Source organism: Mytilus galloprovincialis, chromosome 2 (genome assembly GCF_965363235.1).
Source record: "Mytilus galloprovincialis chromosome 2, xbMytGall1.hap1.1, whole genome shotgun sequence".
In the NCBI taxonomy this organism is placed as follows: Eukaryota; Metazoa; Mollusca; class Bivalvia; order Mytilida; family Mytilidae; genus Mytilus; species Mytilus galloprovincialis.
The window spans coordinates 79,208,592-79,231,103 of record NC_134839.1 but is presented as its reverse complement, the minus strand read 5'-3'; the positions used below and the strand labels follow the sequence as shown (position 1 = coordinate 79,231,103).

The window sequence follows — 22,512 nt, the reverse complement described above, 5'->3', positions numbered from 1 at the left end:
CTCTAGTATATCACACAGTCCACCAAAAATAGTGACGGCTGCCCAAACTAAGACATTTTTAGGTGCGCCCTTATACTAGATGTTGGAGTAGTCATTCTCTTAAAAATGGCTCATAGCACTTATGCTATAGACCCGAACGAGTTTGTCAACAATGAGTTAAAAGGGGGATGAATTAGCCCGGTATATAACGAAGTTGAAATAAACTGTTGCCCGCTGGCTAAACTAAGAAATTATCCACGCGGGCCATAATATGAGAGGTAGAGGAAGGGATTGCCTCTATAAAATGACCATGAGCACGTATGACCTAGACCCGTACGAGTTAGTCAGCAAAGTGTAAGGTTGGTACCCTAGTATATAATAAAGTCGAACTAAACTATTGCTGGATGGCTAAGAGATTCTCCGCGTGGGCCATGATACCAGAGGTAGAGGTTGTCATTGCCTCTAAAATGGCCTAAATCACTTATTCCCTAGAGAAGTACGCGGTATCATCAAAGGGTTTAAAAGGGAGTTGGAACCTCTGTTTACAAAGAAGTCGAAATAAATTATTGCCGGCTTGCTTAAGTACGAGATTCTCCAAGTTGGCCATTAATCCTAGGTTAAATGTGTGCATTGCCTTTTAAATGGCTGATAAAACTAACGCCCTAGACCTGTACGAGTTTGTCAGCAAAAGGTTAAAGGGGGGATGCGATGCCTCTTTTTACAACGAAAATATAAATTAAGCCGACTGGCCTAACTAAGAGATTCTATACGCGGGGTATTATATCAGAGGATGAGGTAGGCATTACCTCTAACATAGCCATAACACGTATGTCCCAGACCCGTGTAAGTTAATCAGCAAAGGGTAAGGGGGGTACCTAAGTATATCACAAAGTCGAAATAAACTATTGCTGGCTGGCTAAACGAAGAGATTTTCCACATGGGCCATGATACCAGAGGTAGAAGTGGCCATAGCCACAAAAATGGCCACTTATGCCGTAGACCCGTACCAGTGCTTCAGCAAAGTGTTAAAAGGGGGAGGTGGTATCTATGTTTACAACGAAGTCGAAATGAATTATTGCCGGCTGGCCAAACAAAGAAATTCTCAACATAGGCCATTATAACAAAGGTAGTGGTGGACATTGCATCTAAAATGGCCCATACTTCTTATTCCATTGATCTGTACGAGTTTGTCAGCAAAGGGTAAGGAGGGTACCCTGGTATATAACAAAGTCGAAATAAACTATTGCCGGATGGCCAAAAATAAAAGATGATCCACGTTTATCATGATACCAGAGGTAGAGGTGGGCCTTGCCTTTAAAATGGTTTATAGCACTTATGCCAGCAAAAGGAAAGGAGGGTATTCTAGTATATCGCAAAGTCGTTATGAAATATTGCCGGCTGTTCAAACTACGAGATTCACCACATGGGCCATGCTACCAGAGGTATAGGTGGTCATTGCCTTTAAAATAGCCTATAGCACTTATATGGCATATACCCGTACGAGTTTGTCAGTAAAGAGCTAAAATGAGGAGGTGGTACCTCTGTTCACATTAAAGTCAAAATAACTGTAGCCGGTAGGCCAAACTCCGGGATTCTCTACGTGGATCATTATACCAGAGGTAGAGGTTTATTTCGACTTCGTTGTAAACAAAGGTAACACCTTTTATTTTTAACCCCTTGCAGGCAAAATCGTACAGGTCTTTGGAATTAGTGTTATATGCCATTTTAAAGGCAATTACCATATCTATCTCTGGTAAAATGGCCTACGTGGAGAACCTCTTAGTTTGGCCAGCCGGCAATACTTTATTTCGACTTTGTTGTAAACAGAGGTACCATCTCCCCCTTTTGATTCATTATTGTCAAACTCGTACGGGTCTAGGGCATAAGTGCTATAAGAAATTTGTATGGCAATGCCCTCCTCTATCTCTGGTAAAATGGCCTACGTGGAGAATCTTTTAGTTTGGCCAGCCGGCAATTATTAAAGTGTATTTCGACTTCGTTGCAAACAGAGGTACCACCTTACCCTTTTAATTCATTGTTGTCAAACTCGTACGGGTCTTGGGCCTAAGTGATCTGTGCCTTTTTTAAGGCAATGCCTACTTCTACCTCTGGCATCATACCCCACGTGGAGAATCTCTTGGCCAGCCGGCAATTGTTTATTTCGACTTTTTTATATACCAAGGTACTTCCCTAACCCTTTGCTGACTTACTCGCTGGCTTATCCCTTATTGTAAGTAAGTAAATTCAATAAATATAAGACTATATGCCAGGTCTTTCTGACAACCAATTACAAACAAATTGGGGTTTATCTAATGAGGCTTTTCCCAGGATGCAATTGCTCGTAGACTGTATACAGTTGACCAAATAATCCACAAATTCCGCAAAAGGATCTTTTAATTATAGGCCATGTCCATTTAGACATTAAGCAACAAAAGCCCAGCATGACCGATGCATTTGTCTTTAACATCTCCGATATTGATTCCGCGTGGCCTTCCAATTGACATGAGTGTCCATTGGTGTTCATTGTTAAACCTTTGGAGCTATATCAGTTTGTGTGGAAATTAAGAGCACGATGACCTTCCCTTGGTGATAACAACATGACCAACAACCATATCGTGTGTTACCAAAAGCCGTCAGCGATAGTCACACCGACAATTTGCTACCTTCGTGGACAAAAGCCTGGCTTTTCGCTGGATCCTAATTATAACATCTAGTGTTGTCACTACCATTTGCTGTAGAGATTTAGTTGCACAACATAACAGAAACATTCTTTGTAAATACTCTATGTTGATATTTTGACATTTGGATGGTTCATTTACCAATTGTAGCCGAAAAATGATAATGAAACATTTCTGTTTAATATCGATCTATTGTTGGAATTGTAAATTTTTATATTCAATTTTTGTTTGTTTAAAGATGACCATTTTAAATAAAGATTTTAATTTTTTAAAAAGCAAGTGTTAGACTTGTGCTTTTATTGCCACTCAGTTCATATAACCTGTCATTTTAGTCGAGCCTGTAACTTTTGTTGCAGAAAGCTCGACATATGAATAGTGATCCGGCGGCGGCGGCGGCGGCGGCGGCGGCGTAAGTTAACTTCTGAAAAGCTTAATATTTTAGAAGGTGGAAGAATTGGATGCTTCATACTCTGTATATAGATGCCTCATGTTACGAAGTTTCTGTCAGTCACATGTCCAATGTCCTTGACCTCATTTTCATGGTTCAGTGATCACTTGAAAAAAAAGTTCAGAATTTTTGTAATGTTGAATTCTCTCTTATTATAAGTAATAGGATAACTATATTTGGTATGTGCGTACCTTGCAAGGTACTCATGCCCGTCAGACAGTTTTCACTTGACCTCGACTTCATTTCGTGGATCAGTGAACAAAGGTTAGAATAAGTTTTGGTGGTCAAGTCCACATCTCAGATACTATAAGCAACAGGGCTAGTATATTCGGTGTATGGAAGGACTGTAAGATGTCCATGTCCAACTGGCAGGTGTCATCTGACCTTGACCTCATTTTCACGGTTCAGTGGTTATAGTTAAATTTTTCTGTCTTGGTCTGTTTTTCTCATACTTTATGCAATGAGTCTACAATATTTGTTGTATGGAATGATTGTAAGGTGTACATGTCTAGCGGGAAGATATCATCTGACCTTGACCTCATTTTCATGGTTCAGTGGTCAAAGTTCAGTTTTTGAGTTTTGGTCTTTTTATCTAATATTATATGCCAAAGGTCACTATATTTAGTGCATGAAAATATCTTATGATCTATATATAAATCTCCCAGGTTTTATTTGACCATGACCTCAATTTCACGGTTCATTGCACAGTGTTAAGTTTTTGTGTTTTGGTCTGTTTTTCTTAAACTATAAGTAATAGGTAAAGTATATTTGTTGTATCGAAGAATTGTTAGCTGTTCATGTCTGCCTGGTATGGTTCGTCTGACCTTTACCTCATTTTCATAATTCATTTGGTCTTTGTTTAGCTATCTTGGTTAATGTTAAGTTTATGTGTAATAAATCTTTATACTTAGGGCTATCAACATAATATTAATGATGAGTAAAGTAGGCGAGACATTTCAGTGTGTGCACTCTTGTTTAAATGTGCTTATTTATCCGAGTCCTGGACTGCATTCCAGTGGCTTTCATTCGTTTACTTTTGTGTAAATTTTAAACAGATCAGTATTTTTTCAAATGTTTTACCAATATTTTAGCTGCATGTAACATCTTGAACACTCAGAACAGCAAAACAAAATTTAGATTTCAGAAATAAATAGCCTTTAGTCATCGACGAATAGCCGATGATTTCAAGAGTTGTTTCAGTTAAAGGATGATTCCTTTTTTTTGTGCAATACTTGCTCTTTCGGAGGCTCGAGGGTAATTTCAGCAAAAATTTTATCATTTTTGTTTTCATTACAAATTTTATTTATTACACTATTAGTTATAACTTTATGAATTGGCTCAAAAATCAACCCAAAAAATCGAATGATTTTGGCCTCAGATTTATTTTTCAAATGTTTATATCACTGTAAAAGCTCCAAATTGTCTCCCTTTAGTGCAATAATGACATTTTGTTTTGGCATTTGAATTAAAATGTCCTTTTCAACTCATCGGTGACCTATAGATATTTTTCAAATATGCTTTACGTAAACTAAACAGTTGTAAAATTAAATCGATTTCTGTAATTTAGTTCTTTTTTTATTTCGATATATATATCTCTCTATTTCTCCTATTAGTTCAACTTAAAAAAAAGTACCTTAACAAAAATGGTTGCTTCTTTCGAGGGCAGATTGTGAGCTTAAGTGAACGATAACCCCATGTTTTTGTTTGATTTTTCTATTTAGTATATGATAAAAGTTCATCTATAGAAAAACAAGCAAAATCCTACATGTATATTTAAAAAATAATGGATTAATATCCTCCAGTCCCCTTAACGACAAAAAAAATAAATAGAACATTACTTTTAAGTATCACCTACAGTATTTTACAACCTCCATTGGTGATACATTATATGTATTTCTGCTGTTGTTTTATATAAGTTATTGTCCTGAATAAACATCTTTATGCGTTTTTGCGTTTTTGCGTTTCAGTTTTTATTGTGAAATTTCTTCAATCAGCCAAGACAAACTTTAAATTTCGCCTTAACGATGTTTTCGCGAGAAATCCATGTATTATTATCGAATTACTACATTTAATCATTGTCTAGTGCCCTAAAATGAGATTTTCCGAGACGCTGGGTTTGAAATGGGATACCCTATTTAATTTAAACAATATTTGCAATCTTTTCAAAAAGATGCAGATGGGAATTTTCGTTCCTTATGAAAGTGTTCGCAAGGAGTTAAATTATAAACTCCTTATAGGATTATCAAAAAGCAACTATTAAGGACCCCCTTGGAATAAAGATCTTCCAAGACAACGTGTTCGAGAGTTTGAGTTTAATACATGACTTTTTAAAACTTAATGGACGGAGCAGGATTATCTTACTCTTCCAGTTAACCATACATCATCACAGTTGCATTGGTTCTTGTTGCTCAGATTTTAAATTTCAATGATTTTGTCCGAGACCACAATTGTCGTCCCTTGATTTTCGTTATTAGTCCCTAGTGATAACAGTGGGTTACTTGCCAATAATTTTTATACCCCTTCCAAATTTATTTCTCCTTGTTTAATGCCTCACATTGTAAGTAGGGGGGGGGGGTGAAATTACACTGTAAAAAAATTTGGGTCCAGAATTTTACAGGAAAGTAGTGATTTGGTCCAGCTGAAAAAGGTTAAAAATTAGCACTTCGGAAGCTGTCAAAAGATTTCAAGACACCCTAAACACAAAATTGTCCATATTTTGAGTTAGACGCGATGAAGTTTTCTATAATTTTGATATAATTTGTCCCAAAATTAGTACAACACACTGTAAAAGTTTCATTGAGAAACCGCAGGTGGGATTTTTTAAATTTTCATTTATGTTCTAAAAGAAATGCACTACGAATTAATTGTGTTCTCGGACCATTTGTTTTGTGGACTGTTGTGTATCTTGTTGTTTTTCATTCAGCTGCGGCTTTGTTGGTTTGTTTCAACCCTTTTTAGTGTGATTATCCTTTGGTACACTTTGCCTCTCTCTTATATATGATATCGCAATAATTATATATATGTAAGCGTTCATATACATTTATATGGATACAATATTGAATTAAAATAGATATAATAATTAGATGAGTGAAAAAAAGAAAATGAAGTAATAATTGTACGTGTGAGGAGTTGGCATTCTTATAAAAAAGAAGATGTGGTATTATTGCAAATGAGACAACTATCCACAAAAGACCAAAATGACACAGACATTAACAGCATTAGGTCATAGTCAGCTATAAAAGGCCCCGATAAGACAATGTAAAACAATTCAAACGAGAGAACTAACGGCCTTATTTATGTCAAAAAAATAAATGAAAAAACAAATATGTAACACATAAACAAACGACAACCACTGAATATACAGGCTCCTGACTTGGTACAGGCACATACATAAATAATGTGGCGAGGTTAAAGTCTTTTACACTAGAAATATTTTAGATCTTGTTATATAGACTAATTCTTATTCATTCTGGTCGTAAGTTAGTCTGTCATCCTCAAACGTGTGAGCAATGGTGTACGTACACCAATTTGTAGAATACATGGGATATTCAAAGACTTAAACGAACGTTAAGTCTCAGAGGCATGACTTTTTATTAGTTGTTAGTGGCTTTGAAATAGCTGTCAGATAACTGCGAGTACTCTCAGATCTGTTCATTGTGACTTTTTGTGTCGGGATGTATAAGTACCCGGCCACGTCCACTTGTATTTGTGTCTATCTGATGAGTTAAGCCTTTTTCAACTGATTTTTATAGTTCGTTCTTATGTTGTACTGTTATACCACTGTCCCAGGTTAGGGGGAGGGTTGGGATCCCGCTAATATGTTTAACTCCGGCACATTATTTAAATCTGTGCCTGTCCCAAGTCAGGAGCCTGTAATTCAGTGGTTGTCGTTTGTTTATGTGTTACATATTTGTTTTTCGTTCATTTTTTTACTTAAATAAGGCCGTTAGTTTTCTCGTTTGAATTGTTTTACATTGTCTTATCGGGGCCTTTATAGCTGACTATGCGGTATGGGCTTTGCTCATTGTTGAAGGTCGTACGGTGACCTATAGTTGTTAATGTTTGTGTCATTTTGGTCTTTTGTGGATAGTTGTCTCATTGGCAATCATACCACATCTTCTTTTTTATATGCTCGAAACTTTAGAATAGTTTAGAAATTTATCAAATCAAATAATCCTTGAGTGATGGTTTCGTTATTGAAATTCTAAATTGATGTTTAACCGCGCTAAATATTATATATGATAATCATACGAATAAGTCAGGAACGGAGTTTCAATCTGTAATTCAATAGTTGTTGTTTGTTTCTGTATTTGTTTGTCGTATAGTGTTTTGTAAATCAATGGTTTTCTCGTTTGAATAGTTTTATCATTATGTTAAATGGTGTCGGCGTTTGCTACATGTGGAAGTGCACACATTTACGACATGTTATTGCTTAAACGCACAGTTTCTTCTTCCCGCTAATAATATATAGTCACCATTTGCACTTATATGTGAATGGCCGATTGACAGTCGCTCCAAAATATTTTGCAACATTTCAGTTAAAAAAAAAACTTTTTTAAGTCTGGTAATATTTTCGTCATATTTCCAACAACTTTATTTTTCTTAAACATTACAAATATTACAAATATAACAAACAAACAAACTTCATTTTTGGAACACTATCACAAAGTTTACGTAATACATAGATAAACTGTATTAATCCATACATTTCGGAATTATTTAGCAACTATATCCAAATGACGAGGAAGTTCGAGGTTATTCAAGTAATAAGATTAAGGAAACTTTGGTTAACACAACAGCATTTTCAACAAAGTAGTTTATTTTTTTTTTGACAAACTCGAAAAGAGGGGGAAACGTAATAAAATGGTTACTTAAGCATTTACTTAATTTCTATCACGAAATAAATGCGTTTAATATTTTAGATACAGATACAATATAGTGCATTCGTAAATGTAAAACACTTTTTAATAGAAAATTTAAAAGAGATACATCAACAGTGTTTATTTTAGAATTGCTCAAGTCTGTAGGGCTTATTCCCGATTGTCCCACTTTTTTTTAAATTAAGAGCTCATATTGTCCCACATGAAAAGTTCTGACTGGTCCACATTATTTTATGAGGCGAAATGTTCTTATCCCTTGTTAGATTGTCTCTATGGTTTTGTTTCAGATATATAAGCCAAAATCTACATTTTATGCAATGCTCTTCTTTTAGACATTTCGGCCATCTTAATTATTGGGCGGGGTCATCGGATACTTTTTTGAAACTAAATACCCTAAGGATGATTTTGGCCATGTTTGCTTTAATTTTGCCAGTAGTTTCAGAAGAGAAGATTTTTGTAAAAATTAATGACGACGACGAATAATGAGAAAATGAGAAAAGCTCACTTAGTCCTATGGTCCAGGTGAGCTAAAAAGCAAAACGGACAAAAAGCAACGGACAAAAAGCAAAAGTGTCGGACAAAAAGCAAAATTATCGGACAAAAAGCAAAACGGACAAAAAGCAACGGACAAAAAGCAAAAGTATCGGACAAAAAGCAAAATTATCGGACAAAAAGCAAAACGGACAAAAAGCAACGGACAAAAAGCAAAAGTATCGGACAAAAAGCAAAATAATCGGACAAAAAGCAAAAGCGGACAAAAAGCAAATCGCGGACAAAAAGCACCGTATCAAACCATGAAGTGAATTGCAATAGATAAAAAAAACATTGAAGTTTTCATGATCATAATTGTCATGCAGTAGAAACGGAAATACCACACAACTTATATTAACTGTTCTAACTATCTTGTGTTCATGTACTGTTTGCGTATAACTTAAAAAGTAGATGAAATACAGAACCTGTGTTCTCGCTTCGCTTACAAGCTATCGTTGAAACATGATATGTATATAAATCAGATTGGTTTTGCTTTTACTTGGGATTTTTGTAGGGTATGTATTCTAGTATACCATTCCTATTTAGATACATGATCATACATGTTCTTCCTGATCAGTTGCGTGACGTCTATTGGTATATATTTGATTTAACATTTGTTCGAAATTAAAAGGAAAAGGATGAAATTTTTCAACCACACAAAATGTTCTTGTGCATGTCGGCCTATTTTTTTATATAATAAGTGCCGTGAAATTGTGTCCTTTTTTCAACATAGGACGGTTTCGTCTTTTGCATTTGTCAATTATAAAAGACTGAATACTCTCTATGTCTTGCTTTTGTGTTGTTGTTGAGATGTTGTCTCATTAAAGTATACTCCATATTTTCCCCAAGGATCGACCATGGTACATAAATATCCTCATCCCTAGACTCTCGTCCGACATTAAACCCTTGCTGATAGGGACTCCCGTTTGGATGTGCGTAATATATAAATGCACAGTCACTTCTGGTCGAAATGGTTATGTCAAAACCATTGTCTCGGGTAGCACTTGAATAACTACATTGCCACTTTATAACAGCTTATCAGCTGCAACGCAAAATGTCTGCCCGTATACATACACACCTCCCCCCAGTGATAGTCCAAAATCTAAATTAACCACCCTTCTTCTCTGTCATCATACCCTAATTGTTAATAAATTATTGTCTGAATATGCACGAATTCACGGTTGCTGGTCGTAAGAGCAGGAAACAACGAATCCTCGTCAATCAATTATGCTTATTCATTTTTTATTTGTTTTGGTCAAGAATATGCATGTAATATTTTCCACTGAATGTTAAAACAATCAACCAATTCATTCATTTATTAACAAACAGACATGAGTACTCCAACATAGAGGTTAACTTATCATGTTTATCGCGTGTGAATGATCTTCGATGATAAACATTTCATATAAATATACTTCTAAATAAACAGGGACTGTTAAACACACACAAAAACGATCTAGTTTGTTAATGGCACACGATACAGTTTTCATACCAAATTGAAATCGAAAATTTGAAAACAAGCTCGGCCGTATTTTTACAGAATAAATTCAAATATGTAATAATATAGTTCCTTCATTTGCAAGTTATAGATATAAATGCAGTTGTCGTGATTATACTTTGTGGTTTAAGGACTTTGCATGTTTTCTAAGTGTTATTTTACAGTATATCAAACTTACTACAGCGTATTGGAAAAAAATGCACTTTTGGTTGATTTCTATCAGTAGCTTGAAGACGAGTACAAGGACCTTATTTTTTTACAATGGGATTAGGCTTGATTATATATATGTGAAATTTATTTGTATCTATTTCTATGTATTTTGAAATTAGATTTTAATATACAGCAATAATGCAGTTTTTTTCTAAAATCATGTCCATTTGAAGACCTGTTGGTGACTGCTCTATGGTCGGGTTGTTGTCTCTTCGGCACATTCCCCATTTCCATTCTCAATTTTATTTGCTAAAAATGGAATTTTTCAAGAACTATTGCACAAAGGAGTAGGTCCGGTAAGGACCGATTTTGGCCTCAAATTTCATGTTCAGCTGACGAAAGATTTTGACCACTTTTTAAACATTGAAGTGTCTATTTCATTTGATCAATTAGTTTATGCGAATGATTTTAACCAATTTAGTCATTAAAAGCGATCCGATTCAAGCTCAACTATGAAAAATCTACTAAATATGCCGAAACATGTCACTTTTCAGATGGTTTTTGTCAAAAATGAAAGTGGCCGCACCCGTGTTCATCCTCAACCTTTATATATGTTATGTATTATCATAAAATACAACTCATATCTCAATATTTTGGATGAACACGAATGCGGCCACTTTGGTGTTACAAGGAAACCGTCTAAAATTAAACTAAAATGCTAGAATTGTGAAGATTTCAGTAATTTAGCATGACTTAATGGTGGTAGTACCTGATATATGTGAATTGTTTTGTCAAAAACAGCCCATATTTATGTAGCAGAAGCATTTTACTATCCTATGAATAACCAAAAGTTTACATTTTTACAATTTTGTAAAACTGCTATATTTTGGGGCCAAAAAGAGGTCTTACTGGACCTACTCCTTTTTAGCACAATTATGTAACTTAAAAAGATGTTCAAAATGTGTTTATAAAATTTCACTTATGGGTATCTCTTAAACCAAAAAAAAGTTAGGTACGATGGACAGTCATCGGGTCAATTTGCAATTCCGTGGGTGCAAATAGCGTCACCTTATATTTGGAGGGAGATAAAAATGAATTTGATAACTATATGATTGATGTCTGTATAAAGAATAAAAATGTCGAAGAAACAAAAATTTTGAGAAAAAGGCTTAAATTTCGACGACATAAAAAAGCGTGTCGATTTTTGAAGGGAGATACTGATTTTGATATTTTGTGTTTTAACGAAACTTTTAAGCATCGTTTTTGGACTATTTCGTGGCCATTTGAAGAAAGATACTTATTGCAAATCTGTCAAGTGGTTTATGATCTTCTTTCTTTTATTTCGTTTTCTGTCTGTGTGTAAGCCGGTATTCATAAGCATTATTTGTTTACATAAAACACATATAAAAACAGAACAATTAAAATTTATAATCGCGTTTTGCTTATTTCGTTGCAGTCAGTTCTAGTAGTTCATCTTTACTGTGACCTTTAGGGATAGACAAATCGAATACGACTGGTGCGTTTGAGGGCGTATAACTAAAAGTACATGTTGATGAGTTAACAAAAGTTGTAAATCCGTCAGAAATAATTCCATATCCTGAAATTGAAAACAAAAATACAACCATGACATACATACAAGAAATGAACTGCAAAAGCACGATAAATGAAAAAAAAAAAGAAACTTGGTCTTAAAATAGTACAAAATGCACGATGCCTGAATTAAATCAGCATGCTAATGGTCGTGTTAGATATAATACAGAAAATTTCTGATTTCAACAGCGAACGTTACATCTATATATAGATAAAAAAAAAAACAGTGGAGTATTGAGCTTTAACATAACGTATCCTATAATAAGCTGTATTGCTTTTGGAATTAAGTATTATTATTAAATAAAGTACCATATAGCAGGTTATTTTCGCGGGTGTAAAATTTCTTGATTTTCATTGAATAATATATACGAAAAATTTTGGCGCTTTTTGTTTTGGCGAATTCAAAACTTTGAAAATTTACACCCCGTGAAAGAAAATAACCCACTATATGGTATGAGAGATGAAACTCTAAATACCAGTGTGTTGGAGGTCTACCGGAACACAGTCTGACTGGTATAAATACACATTGAAAATCAATCTCCAAGCTGTACATACCATTTGTTTCGTCTAGTATAGTATACTTTATTAGTATGAAGCCAATTTTGAAAAGGCTCATGTGTGAAGAAAATGCGACTATTTTTGTTTTTATAATTTTTTTTAATTGTTTCAAAACTTGCAATGACACATCATTAGTACAAATGTAAGTTACTGCTACGAAGTTTCGGATAGGGTTTTACGTACAGCCCAAATCTTTTATACTTTAAACATTAATTTTTCTTGAACTAGAACATAAACATTAATCTGGGCTACGATTTAATCGCCAGACACTCTGCTTTATGATTAGCCTAGGCGATCACAACTTTTATCGAAACGTATAAAACAGAAAATACAGTTTAAGCGAACATGTATTTCATATTCCATAAACAATTGTTCTTGGTGTGATTATTTTAATATTTGTTTTATTAAGAGCAGTATTTATGTTATATTTCAGCTAGTACTTTTGAAAGAATAGTCAGGGGTTTTTGACGCATTTATTTTAAGTGTTTCCTGCTTTTCTATAGTGATACCGGTATAATTATATTAGCTAAGATTAGTTTTGATTTTTTTCATTGTCATTTATTTTTACCTTCACGAACATGACCAAAAACATGATATTTTGGTTTGACACGCCTCTGTACTGTATTTAAAAGCTCCAAACACCCGACATGCGTTTTTGATATCGTCAAATCGCCATACCCTGGAAAAAACAAGGTACAACAATGTATTCCTTTTCAATTATTTTTAAATCACAATGTTTTTATATTTCTGTTTTTTTTTCTCGATTAAAAAAATATCTTCTGTCTACAAAACATAAAGATAAACATGTGCGTGTGAAATGAATAAATGCTAAATATCATAGAAAACGACGCGAAGAAGGTTTAACGAGCAGTCTGTACTAAGAAACGTGTCTTTAACCAATCAATACGAAAAGAAAGAAAAAAAAGGACATCTTATGTAAATTCGCTGGACATATATACTATTATGAGAAAGGGAAAATGATATCTTAGGGGAACATGTTTTTTTTAAACAAGTCTGAGATCTGACAATATGAAAGTATAAGAAGTTGACAAATGTAATACCAACCGCAAACGTCAAAATGAATAAAATATTTCTTACCTAAGGGGGGACCATGACTAACGATGATATCTGTTTTATCAGGTATATTATTCCATTTCTGTAAAAGTTCACCACCTCTCTTTAAATTAAAGGCTGAATTACAATATTCTGGTATCCTGTAATGATAATTAAAGTAACTTTAACTGAATAAATTGAATAAATGGATATGATATTAGAGCAAAATGATTTACCGTTAAGTAAATTTAATGTTATGCATTCGACAAAAAAGTTATTGGTCACATCGAAATAATTGTACTACATGTATATTATATTTTCATTCTGTATAAACATCCAAACATACTATCCACACGGATCTGTGTCCACACTTGTTGTACTATAATATATTTTCATCGAGGGCATGGAGCAAAACCCCAGAATCAACATTTTATGCAGGATGTTTATCAATATCATGCCAACAATTTAGTCAAAGTTATCTCTATTTGAATGTTAGATTTTTAATTCTCACAAATTACCACTTTCAACGAATTCTCCTTTCTTTCAAACTTCAGCAAAAAGTACCACTATATCATACAATCAACTGAACAAGGCCGTAACTAACGATGTAAAAAAATACATTTGTAACATATTGAAATAAGAGTACACAAGCTGAATGTTAAGTTGTAAACCGGCATTTGGTTTTGCAAGTATTCATTTCCCGCGAAAAAGGCTCGGCAGTCAGAGATTTTGGTTTCTCCAGGAGCAGTTCAAGTCCACATACAGCGGTAAGTAGCATTACTAATCGTAGACCTCATCCTGTATCTAAATATATATCCCATTTTGAAGCTACTATTGATATTTCCCCTGGTCGATACCGGCTCATGTGATATCTTTTCTGCCCTTATGCGTTTAATGACATGGTGTAGAACAGCAATGACCAAGGGCAGATTATGTGGTTTAGCCATGCTTAACATCCATCGTACGGACAATGTAGAACAGTAAACGCAGAAGCTGTTCTTAAACGATGGGATCTAAGTGGAACAAGAAAGGTTGAACTAGCGTTCACACACAATATAAAAAAGAAGATGTGATATGATTGCCAATGAGACAACTCTCCGCAAGAGACCAAAATGACACAGACTAGCTTCCATTCTTTGATTTTTATAAAAATGTTATTAAAATGTGTGTTATTCTGATGAGGAGTCAGTTGAATTGGTCATTATACATTCAGATGCTGATGATGACAGTAACCCATCCGTTACAGATTTAACATCGCAGCAAGGAGAGCAAAATGAGGTATTAGAGACAGAAGCTTCAGGATCTGGTGGGGACGCCCTTTCTCAAGCTGATTCAGTTACGACAGTTGATGAGACAGATTCGGAAGAACAGAGAAGCGCTTTAGATAGTGGAAATGACATAGAACAGCAGGAGAATCCACCTGAAGACAATTCGTCGTCATCTTCTCAGACTATTAGACGGTCTACCAGGGAAAGAAGAAAACCGGCTTGGATGCGGTCAGGTAATTATGATACATCGCATTCAGCTAGTTTGGTAACAGAAAAGGATTGGTACCAGAGGATCCAGTGTATTACGTCATTAGCAGGAACCAACTTATTTGGAGATCTACAAACAGAAGCAGTAAAGACGATTTTAGCTATTGTGAAAACTCCACAGAGCAAATGAAGGGACGTCATTTCAGATCAGGGAGGAATATGTGCTAGCGTGTATTTATTCACGATTGAATAAATACCGTTATGATTTTGTAATGTGTATTTTATTTCCGATTTGAACTTGCTTTAAATAAAGATGATTTAATTCCTAATTCATATTTGTGTTTTCGTTTTCAAATAGATTGATTACGGATTGTAATTAATTATGAGTGGTGCTATTCGTATTTTATATTCACGGACTTTGACGATTGACTAGTTTGGCCTTGATTGTTACTCACTTCTACTATTCTGATGGTCAGTGTTTTACGCTTGATTTGACCGCACACTTTCTGCTATTTCATTGGTTATATATCTTTTGGCGGTTTATTTCTATTCTGTCTATATTTAATTGTGGATTGATGTTCAAACCGAACAGACGTTTCATATACTTTATTTGCAGTTTCATATTTTGTACTATTTGAATTGGAGGAATTCCACGATTATTTCAGGTTAGTTTGCTCACTTATCTCTTTAGATATTCTGTCTTTATCTTATTTTCATTGTAATTTTATTACCGAGTTGATCAGTATTTCACGCATGAGTAACTTTCCATTTTAGCATGACTTCGTAGTAAGAATGTGTATCGTGTGATTGGTGAACGAATGTTGTAAATCATTTAAAAGGTTAACGTAACTTTTATAACAGGCATATTATTGATTTACATTTGAGTTACATAATTTAAGCCTTTGAATAAATAGAGTAGATATAAACGTATTGAATGCCGAATATTTGAGCAGAATGAGTCCGAGAGTAAATGAGTAAAATGTTAACTTGATAAATACTTTTCAGAGTCTTTATAATATTTTTGTCTCCGATAGATAGATTTTAAGTACTTTATAAGTCTGTGCATAGTAACTATAATTTAGTATTTGTTATACAGGTATTTGACAGAGTTCTGCATATGATGTAGATATACGTAGAGGCATAACCTTTGTACCTCATACGAGGTAAGAATGAGTGTTCATTTGTAGTTGCTTATTATTTTATTAGCTTAGTTATTTTGCTTTGTTTAGCTTAGCTTAGCTTTATTAGTTAACTGCTTTTTGGTATTGGCTTAATTAATGCTTATTTTACTTAGACATTTGTTTATAGTTTTAATGGCTAATTCGTATATCATAATGTTTTGTTAAATGAGAAACTATGTTTCTATTTTGCTTTTCTGACAAGTTAAATTCTGTTTCGGATGTCACAGAAAGTTATATTTTGATTAGATAAGGTTAATTGCACATTTTGGTAATTTCATAAACTGTGACGTATCTTACAGTAAATTGGTTAATTATTTGTGAGTACACATGTACATATTACGTAAATTTATCAGATTGATATAATACATGTTTTAAAAGAATAGATTTATATACGTTGTTATTAAATGTGATATTATATTACAGGGTTTCTTTTGATGCTTCACTGAATAATAAAACTATCCAGAACCCTATACAGTCTACTATTTATTCATGCCCAGATAGTGCGACTATCATAAATATAGTTTGAAAATGAATAATCAGTCCCTTGCTTTAATGAAAATGAAAAATCTTGCTTCAATAGTGCAGAACCCCCCCCCCCCCCCCAGAATATCAAATGGTCGTCTCCTTACAAGACATATTTTGAACCCCTTACACAGGACAGTGGTGTGACAGTACAACAAAAGAAGAAACTATAAAAATCAGTTAAAAAAGGCTTAACTCATCAGATGGATACAAATACAACAACAACACAGAGTGGACTAGGCAGGGTACTTGTATATCTAAAAAAACAAAAAAGACAATAAGTACAGATCTGAGAGTACTCGCAGTTACTGACAGTTGGTTCAAGGCCACAAGCAACTAATTAAACAAATCATGCATCCAAGACTAAATTATCAATCAGTACACATCCAATAGCCAATGGATTTAGTGTAAAGACGTCATAAACATTCAGACTCATTGACACTCATACCACATCTTCCTATATCTAAAAACATGACCTTGTGCAATGCCAAGATACAGGTATCGACAGATTGTAGATTCATGAATATGTATATGTATATAACAATAATATTTAGTTTGCTTTTTATTTACTGATAATAAAAACAATACTAAAACCCAATAAAAACAATATTCATTGATCTAATTACAATGTTGAATTAGTAACCTTTTAGAACAAGTTTATTTAAATGATCAGTTTTAAAGAGACGTTTTGTCGCTGACTTCACATAACTTACCCGTCGTTTACGTATATAGAAATATAAGTATTGGTGGATTTTGTCACCAATAGAGTATATTGAGACGGCCAGGGCCGTAACTAGCCCCTTGTAATACTGAGGCAAAATATATTCGCCGAGCGTAGCGAGGCGACAAATTTTTGACGAGGGGTCTGGGGGCCGCTTAAGGCCCCCAGAAGCTCTGAGAAAAAAACGAAAAATCGTGCATTCTGAGCGTTTCCCGGACTCTTTCTTACATAGAAACGCAAATCATTTTTTCGACAATATTCTGCTCTTAAAGCAAAAACATAGATTCATTGTTATTTAAGACTTTAAAGTTTTAGGGAAATTCAAAACATTAAAAGACCGATATGTAGGATAAAGCAAAAATCGTAATTCTCATAATCATTAATACCGGATCTGTCTGTCTGTTCTTGTCTTGTATTGTGCTGGCTTTTTATGACTATATTTAAATATAGTGACAGTCATTGGTGCAGTAATATACGTTAAATACTAGTACTTCTCTAGTCGACACTATAGGGACCATATCATGACCTTGTTTTACGGTTTTTATGATTCTTTCATTATTGAAGACCCCCCAGCAACTATCAAGATGAAGAACAAGAATAAAAACTTTGACCATTGACCATTTGTATTTTTTTCTATACCTTGACATTGTGTGCGATTAGCTCCCGTGCACGTGTACTTCATATTCCTTTATTTTCTGTTAAAGTCTGAACACGACTTAATGCAAATTTAATCCTTGAATGTAAAAGGTCATATGGCAATACATTGATGTTTTTTTTCAACAAATGATTTGATACCGGGAAATTGGTGGTCTTACTTTAATTTAAACCATGTCAGCTATCTAGTTTTATCCACAGGCGCTTGGGTTTATGATACAGTTACTTTTTTTAATTTTTTTTTGTTGATTAAGATATTCAATTTTCTATATTTATAATACATATCTATCACTTCTGTGCATATCTCACCTACAGAAAATACCTAATTTTGCAATCCATACTAAATCCATTGGATGTTAGATGTGTACGGATTGATAGTTTAGTCTTAGTTGCATGATTTTTTTATTAGTTGTTAGTGGCTTTGAACTAGCTGTCAGATAACTGCGAGTACTCTCAGATCTGTTCATTGTGTCTTTTTGTGTCGGGATGTATAAGTACGGGGCCACGTCCACTTGTATTTTTGTCCATCTGATGAGTTAAGCCTTTTTCAACTGATTTTTATAGTTCGTTCTTATGTTGTACTGTTATACCACTGTCCCAGGTTAGGGGGAGGGTTGGGATCCCGCTAACATGTTAAACCCCGCCACATTATTTATGTATGTGCCTGTCCCAAGTCAGGAGCCTGTAATTCAGTGGTTGTCGTTTGTGTATGTGTTACATATTTGTTTTTCGTTCATTTTTTTACATAAATAAGGCCGTTAGTTTTCTCGTTTGAATTGTTTTACATTGTCTTATCGGGGCCTTTTATAGCTCACTATGCGATATGGGCTTTACTCATTGTTGAAGGCCGTACGGTGACCTATAGTTGTTAATGTCTGTCATTTTTGGTCTTTTGTGGATAGTTGTCTCATTGGCAATCATACCACATCTTCTTTTTTATATAAGAAAAATTGGGTATGGTTTTATATACAAGAAAGGCAGTTTCGTATTCTTTGATATCAAGTTCAATTCTCCATGCAGAAACGACCACTTTTTTCTGTGTCCAGTATATTCTTAAAATATTCTCGCATAATGCCTGGACATCGATGGACAGGCAACATTACACAGTGTGACACGTTTACAAAAGACTAGTCATTATGTAGGACAATAAATGAACAAAAGACAAACCCGGGAGTCGGGACACAGAAGTACAAACAATATACCACCAACTCTGAGAACCAAAAGTAAAATAGAAACATGGATTACGAAACATATGCAGGGGCGACATCAGAGAGTGAAGTGAACTTGCTTCTTGCAAGACACTTTCAGTGAAAACAATTTGATATGAAGACAATCATATGAAGACAATCTTTTGTTTTATTTTTTTTTTTTTTTTTGAAATTCAAAACATGAGGCATTTGCCTCATTTGCCTCAATGTAGTTACGGCCCTGACGGCTAAAGTAAATATTCTACGTAGGACATTTTTTTTTTAAATATTGAACCTTATATATAGATAGATAATAAAATTACCATGGTGAGCCATATATATGAAGTCCACATACGTTTACCAGAGAATCTTCTAAATATATACAATTACTGAGTAGTTCTTTGATCGTAAAGACATTCGCCTCTTCTAACACGTGCTTCACTGTTTGCATTGTTAGATTAAAAGATTGTTCCATTCTTTCTTCATCATTCCACATAGAATCGTCAAATGTCAAATCTTGATTACCAGCGATAACAATCTTACACTTATGTGGTAAAGTTCCTGGAAAACCATAATTATACGTACAAAAGATTTAACCCTACCATAGTTTGTGTCTGTTACTCTTTATCAAGTCAGGCTTTCTAGATCATGTTTTGTTCGGTGTTGGGCTGTCTTAGTTTGTACAAGATTTTTTTCTCGGAGAAGTTAGGTATTGGGGATATGAGTTGTCTACAGTAAAACGCATTGAGTGTGTAGGTAAAGGTAAAATCTGTGGTTAGCTTGCTTGCTACCTGAACCATAAATTTATTTTTAGATTATAAAAAAGAAGATGTGGTATGATTGTCAATGAGACAACTCTCCACAAGAGACCAAATGACACAGAAATTAACAACTATAGGTCACCGTACGGTCTTTAACAATGTGCAAAGCCCATACCGCATTTTAAGCTATAACAGACCCCGAAATGACGATGTAAAACAGTTCAAACGAGAAAACTTACGGACTAATATGTACAAAAAAAAAAAAAAAAAAAAAATGAACGAAAAATGTAACACATCAACAAATGACACTTTTAATTACTTTAACCTTCTTTAAGAGTAGACTAGTCCGAAAGATAACCAATCTATCTGAATGTGGGACCAGACTCCTCCGAAAAAAAGGTAGTATAGTTAACCTGATAGTGACCTCACGGTTCAGTTAACAAGCAAGCTAGCTAAAGATAGTACCATTACCTACACACTCAATATATTTTGCTGTAACATTGTATTGTCCAATGTGTAGGTGATTTCTATTATCTTACACAAATATATAATAGGTTAAGCTTTTTTTGGGTCCTGTAACATATCTAAACAACAATGAACTGCTACGGGCCAAACATCACTTGTAATCCAATATTTTTCTATTGCAATGTTAGCTCATTCGACACCGTTTTCTTGTTATTGTTACATAATAACAGACATACAATGACTTATAAAGGATATTTGCATGTTTCAAGGTTCTTGAATACATGATGAGTAATTGCCTGTATACTTAAATATACTTTGCATTTAGTAAGTAACACTGTAAACATATATGTTTTCTTCAAAAATGCACTAGATTTACTGTTGTTATAAGAAGAGTTAATATTTGATTAAACGTTTTCTTAGCTTTCTATACGTATGCTGTACGATGATCTGTAGTTTATATCTATATACTTTTGGTTTTATAAATTATAATTGTCTTATTTACAGTCAAACCACATCTCTTCATTATTTTTATAAGTTCTAATAACTGTAAAAGTTATAATTTGTGTTGTCTTGGTTTAATTTTGCGCTTGGATTTACGTTCTAGAATTTTATATCAAAATATAATAAGTATAATACAAGGTGGGCAATATTAACAACATAAACCACAACAAACTTATTAATTCTTACCTATAAAATCATTAAATTGTTTTATTTCCTCTGGTTGACCAGTATTTGTGAAGTTGCCAGCATGAAGCAATACATCTCCTGATGGTATAAAGTTTGTAAGATTTTCAATTTGTGTATGTGTATCAGAAATGCACACGAAACGTATTTTATCTCTGTGTATTGGTGACTTGTGATTCATAGGAATAAGAAATGACTGCATTTGGTCATCTTTTATTCTGTCCCAGGCTGCGTTCGGCATAAATGTGTCTGGCTCTGGTAGAATAACACTGGAGACGAAACCCGTTTCTATAAATTGATGATAATAAAATAAAAAAAAAACATTAAATTCTCCTCATGAATCATAGTTTGCCTTTTATCAAAATAATTTATATATTCAAATTTACAATATAATATCATTACAAACAATTACGCCAAGGAGTTTTAGTGTTGATATTTAATTTTTCTAATTTCTAGCTGATATTCACTTTTCCAAGCCAATTGAATGTTTTTATTTTTATAATCCAAGTTTTGATAAGTAACTCGTGGTTGGTTGCCAAAGGCTCATCATTTTGTAGCATATTAATCTATTGTAATAAAAATTCATAATATCTATTACAATTTGTAGATTTAGCTAAGAAGGTCCTTATATTTGTATAAAATAACATTTGTTTATAGTGGAAAGTTGTTTCAACGTTAAATAAGCTACAATTAAAAATTGCTTGCTAGTCCCTCTCTGTGATTACCTTTAGAGAACTTTGGTTCATTTCCCAATCAATCTGTCATGAAGGGAAGATAATTAATACGGATTTCAATCATAGTCTTTTTCAAAAATGATGAACGGTTCTTTATATTGGTCTAATATGTAATCATTTTAAACGTTTCAAATTTATGAAATTATATTCGTACATCAATGTTTTTGATACACCAATAACAAAAACTGAAATATATTGAATCGATACATTTTGTAACTATTCAAATTAATATCAGAAACCTAAACTTAATTATAAAATAATGAACCTGTTAAAGGGAGACAATACTCGCATAACTTTTTCGAATTGGCACATAATACAACGGAATGTCACTCTTGCATACAAATGGCACATCAATATATTAATTTACTGTGCAATCGCGCTCCACCGTCAATGATGATTCTAAATTATAAATATAATCAAAAGTTGTTAATCTATAGATAGTAAAGACTAATGAAATCTAACCCACTGTTAAAATATTTCTTTGCATTTTTTTTAAAACTTCCTCAGTAAAATGCTTGAGCCACTTGACTTTCATAGCTCATAATTAACGTTTTTACACAATATTTAAATAAAGTAGCTAAAGATTATTCGCTTCTCAAAGTGTAAGACGCAATAAAAATCGTATGCTTGCACCATCTTACCCAAAAACAGATTTAATTAAGTTCTGAACATTTCGACATTTCTTCGTTAAAACCGGTTTTAAACAAATCACAAGTACGTGTTAAGATCCGACTAAATACCCATATCCCGATATCGTCAGGTT

General features: G+C 33.8%; 1 protein-coding gene across 1 annotated transcript in view; it reads right to left on the bottom strand.

The window, feature by feature from the left end:
- Nucleotides 1-9,817: 9,817 nt before the first annotated feature.
- LOC143064493 (metallophosphoesterase MPPED2-like) overlaps nucleotides 9,818-22,512 on the bottom strand; it is a 74,878-nt gene continuing 62,183 nt past the window's right edge. Inside the window, exons 2-6 of the mRNA XM_076237350.1 lie at nucleotides 21,019-21,303; nucleotides 19,429-19,666; nucleotides 13,411-13,526; nucleotides 12,881-12,991; nucleotides 9,818-11,761 (exon numbers count right to left, since the gene is read on the bottom strand). Of these exons, the coding sequence (XP_076093465.1) occupies nucleotides 11,607-11,761; nucleotides 12,881-12,991; nucleotides 13,411-13,526; nucleotides 19,429-19,666; nucleotides 21,019-21,303 (905 nt within the window). The 3' untranslated portion in view covers nucleotides 9,818-11,606. The remainder of the gene's footprint in view (nucleotides 11,762-12,880; nucleotides 12,992-13,410; nucleotides 13,527-19,428; nucleotides 19,667-21,018; nucleotides 21,304-22,512) is intronic.